At 42.7% G+C, this 3,908-nt stretch overlaps 1 protein-coding gene across 1 annotated transcript in view; it reads left to right on the top strand.

The window, feature by feature from the left end:
* The window catches only part of LOC101858423 (ras-like GTP-binding protein Rho1), a gene marked incomplete in the record, with an annotated part of 12,805 nt that overhangs the window by 3,597 nt on the left and 5,300 nt on the right, over window positions 1-3,908 (top strand). Inside the window, 1 exon segment of the mRNA XM_013084886.2 lies at window positions 1,287-1,356. Within this exon segment, the coding sequence (XP_012940340.1) occupies window positions 1,287-1,356 (70 nt within the window).

Here is a 3,908-nt window from a genome sequence, read left to right as displayed (position 1 = left end):
GATGGGGTGTTATGAAGAAGCGCTTAAGGTAACTTTTGATGAGTGCAACGCCATCCATGTGACATTCTCTAGGCCTACTCTGGTGTGCTTACTTACAGTTACAGACTTGTTGACCCCATTTTGCATTCTGGCATTCCTATAGATCTGTACTCGTAGATCGCGCACTATCATGGCCGCTTCTCTTCGATTCTTCGCTTGTTACAAAAACTTTGCTGCGAAGCCTGTGCTGTCCACGCTATTACAGCAATTTTATAACAATTGATGTTATTCTGCACCATTACAATTACACCACCAGTCTCGCTACAGCCGAGTATGCGAGGCATCTCTTTTTTCTTTCAAAGTTTCATTTAGGCTTATAGCGCGTCCCATTGTGAACCAGAAATACGTTTGAGTACCGTACATGATGTACGGTTTCATAATAATACAAGTTTATGGGCTTGGCTTACAGCTCAGCCCATCTGCTAGCAGTAGCAGTTCTTTCCCGTTCGCTTGTCTCCAGCTATTCAGTGATTTTCAGTAGCTACCTCTGCTTTTCGGAAGTCCTCTGCCACACTCATTTAAAAACTATTCTTCTAGAAATATCCTGTTAGATCTTTTTATGTGACAAAGCGTTTCATTTCCGTTGTTCTCTTTGTGAACGTATCTATGAGCCACGTTTCTTTTGGCTTTAGTTCTTTCAGAAGTGAGACTGCAGTTCTCATTAGAGTCAAGGAGTCTTTACTGTGTGTGTGTGTTTCGTTTTGTTTTTGCTTAAAAGCAGAAGTGTGTTTAGGGCATGGCAAGAACGGCACATGATTTGGGCGCCCCTAAAAGGAGGCTTCTGAAGCGGTCTAGTGAATTCCTCCTTCAGAAACAAAACAGGCGCCTTTTCTTACAACATTGGGGCCCCTTTCTTGGGCAACCTTCAGAGTAGAAAAAAGCCATGCTACTTCTCGAACACAAAAAAGACCCATTCCCAAACAGGAAAGAGGCGCATTGTTAACAATTTAGTAGACACCCCCTACCTACAAAAAAAGAAACCCTCCTACTGGTTTATCGAGTGAAGGGCATTAACTCTATTGGCACGGTACCAGAGAGAGAGAGAGAGAGAGAGAGAGAGAGAGAGAGAGAAGGGGAGGGGGGGCAGACAGACAGAGACTGAGACGTAGTAAAATATAAGAGAGACGGAAGCCTCTATCAGTTTGTTCTGTGAGCTTGCCAATTTGACAGTATCCTTTTGGTCCAAGCCACCAGTCTCTGTTTATTATTACCTCTTTCTTATTTTCCCTTTCTTTTTCACTTTTCAGATGCCGATGTAGCCCGTAAAATTGTTGTCATCGGTGATGGTGCCTGTGGGAAGACATGCCTCATATACAGGTAGATCCCATTGTTTTCTCAGTAGGTAGATTTGTGGTATCTTGTAAACATATTTTGAACTAATGTGATAATAATAATGATATAATAATAGTAATACTAATACTACTACTACTACTACTACTAATAATATTAATAATAATAGACCTAGTAATAATGATAATAACAATAATACATAAAGTACAGTGGAAACCTGATATAACAGGAATGGTGGGAGTAGAGAAAAAGTCCAGTTTTTATATCCGATCCCTGTTAAATCAGAAATGCAAGGAAAGTAAGCATTTGTGGACTAATCCAGCTGTACTTATTCATTGGTAGTTTCCCTTCCCTCAAGTACCCACGAACAGGGGTTTTGGCACCAACTTTCTCCTTGCTTCCTTAAACCACATCAGAAGAGCTTGGTCCACAGCGTCTGCATCGGGTAGTCTCTTCTTCTTTCGATCTAGAGCAAACTTTCCATTGAAATATGCTGCCACTATCTTCTCTCTATCCTTGATAATGGTGTGAATCGACCCTTGTGGAATGTCGAACTGACGACAAATCTCTGCCAGTGGAGCTTGCTTTTTGTCAACAGCCTAGATTATTTCCTATTTTTTGTCAATTGAAAGGCATTTTCTCTTGCGCTTGACATCGCTGGTGACAGGTTTCGGGAGAGATCGAGGTCTGCAGCACACCACACCACAGCCCTCGCTCGCTTCACACGCTTCGTGTGCTTGCACTACTTGCAGTGGCATGGCTTGCATGGGCTTGCTCCATCACTGCGTTACTCTCTCTCTCTCTCTCTCTCTCTCTCTCTCTCTCTCTCTCTCTCTCTCTCTCTCCTAGTAGTAACATTTTGGTGCAACCTTGAAGAAATTGCTTTAAAGCAGTCTTTTGGAAAATAAGTAGATGATACCAGTCAATAAAATATTATGAAGAATCGAGGAGAATTGAAAGATGTATTTTTTCAAAAACAAAAATAAATAAGTTGCGAAATTCGTTTTTCACATTCCGTTATTAGTGGCAACTTTCGCGTGCCATACACTGATCCTGCACTTGCCTGCGAACTTCCGCATTTCTGCGTGCATCAAAACAATGGCAGCCGAGGCGACCGCAGAGTCAAGCCGATTTAGTATGGCAAACTGGTAGTATATGTAACACAATTATTACCTTTTATCTTGTCTTACGGCTATAGCTGTAGGCCTATTATAATAGGCTTCTAATTCTTTTAGTGCGCATGGTAAGATTATACACGTTCGGCTTGCCACCCCCCCCTAATTAATCCCCCCAGCCCCCCAGCTGTTTTCATTGGCAACTGGTAGTGACTGTCCAACCAAAATAGCATAGCGGAAGTAGAGCTAGTATTAGAGTTTCACTTGACGATGTTAATGCCATCATAACATTGTGTTTGGAAGCAAGAAGAAAAGACCTGTATTATCTGTGGAGAGGGGTTTGATGCCAAGCCAGTTACGCTTACAGAAAAGGAGTGCAAAACCATCAACAGCATCAGTGCACAATTTGGAGATGCTGTGTTTGCAAAGTCAGGTGACAATGTCCATAAGACCTGTAGAGATTGCCTCACTAACAGACATTATTTTCCATCAAAAGATCCAAAACTTGCAGAGTCACCTCGGAAACGTCGTGCACCAGAACAAGTCTGAAAACCTGGAAAATCCCTTTGTGTTTGTTTTGGGGTCAAAAGGCGAAAATAGGAAAGAAAGGCGGAAGCGGTCATCCTCTGATTTATGTACTGACAACGCAATTCCAGGACTCTGTTCTTCGTTTTGCAAGAAGAGGGGTAAAACAGACAGATGGTCAAGAGAGGTAACAGGCAAGATAGAGTACATGCTGGATCTTTTTGCTCATGATGCTGTCTACCACAACGTCTGTTACACGCATTTCAGAGAAAGGAATGGAGTACCTGCTTTTGTTTGCAAGTGGTGAGCCTGCTGCAAAAAACATGTGCTCTGGGCCTGGGTGACCCCGGAATGAACGCTGTTTGGAAGCTTTCCTAGCAGTTGTTGATTATCTGGAGATTGAAGATATAGAGCAGGTGACTGTCCCAGATCTTGTTTACCTCATGCACAGCAAGTTGTCACCCGAAGACGCATCCTACTCTCCCAAATACATGAAACAAAAATTACTGGAGCATTTTGGTGACGGCATTGTCATTACCGAGAAACTCAACCGGACTCCAGACGTTGTCATATTGAAGGAAAGTGCAGGTTACATCCTTGCGGAATTTTACAAGCAGCCCAAGGACGATGATCCTCAGCAGCAGAAAATTCACATCATAAAGACAGCTGCAAGCCTCATCCGTGGTGACATCAAGACAAAAGTATGTTCAAAGGACACCTACCCAGACATTGGTGCAGAAGACCAGCTGTCCTTCCTCCCAGAATCACTCCATGTCCTGATTTCGAACATTTTCAAGGGGAAAGACTTTCCAACAAAAACTGCTGCAATAGGACAAACCATAATGCAGATTACCCGACCCAATACAGTTCTTGCCCCATTACAGATCGGATTAGCTGTCCAAATGCATAAAATGTTTGCATCACGGTTTTTGGTGGATA

The sequence above is a fragment of the Aplysia californica genome, unplaced genomic scaffold (genome assembly GCF_000002075.1).
Source record: "Aplysia californica isolate F4 #8 unplaced genomic scaffold, AplCal3.0 scaffold00325, whole genome shotgun sequence".
NCBI lineage: Eukaryota > Metazoa > Mollusca > Gastropoda > Aplysiida > Aplysiidae > Aplysia > Aplysia californica.
Note: the sequence above shows the minus strand (reverse complement) of the source record. Positions and strands in the feature narration are given on the sequence as shown.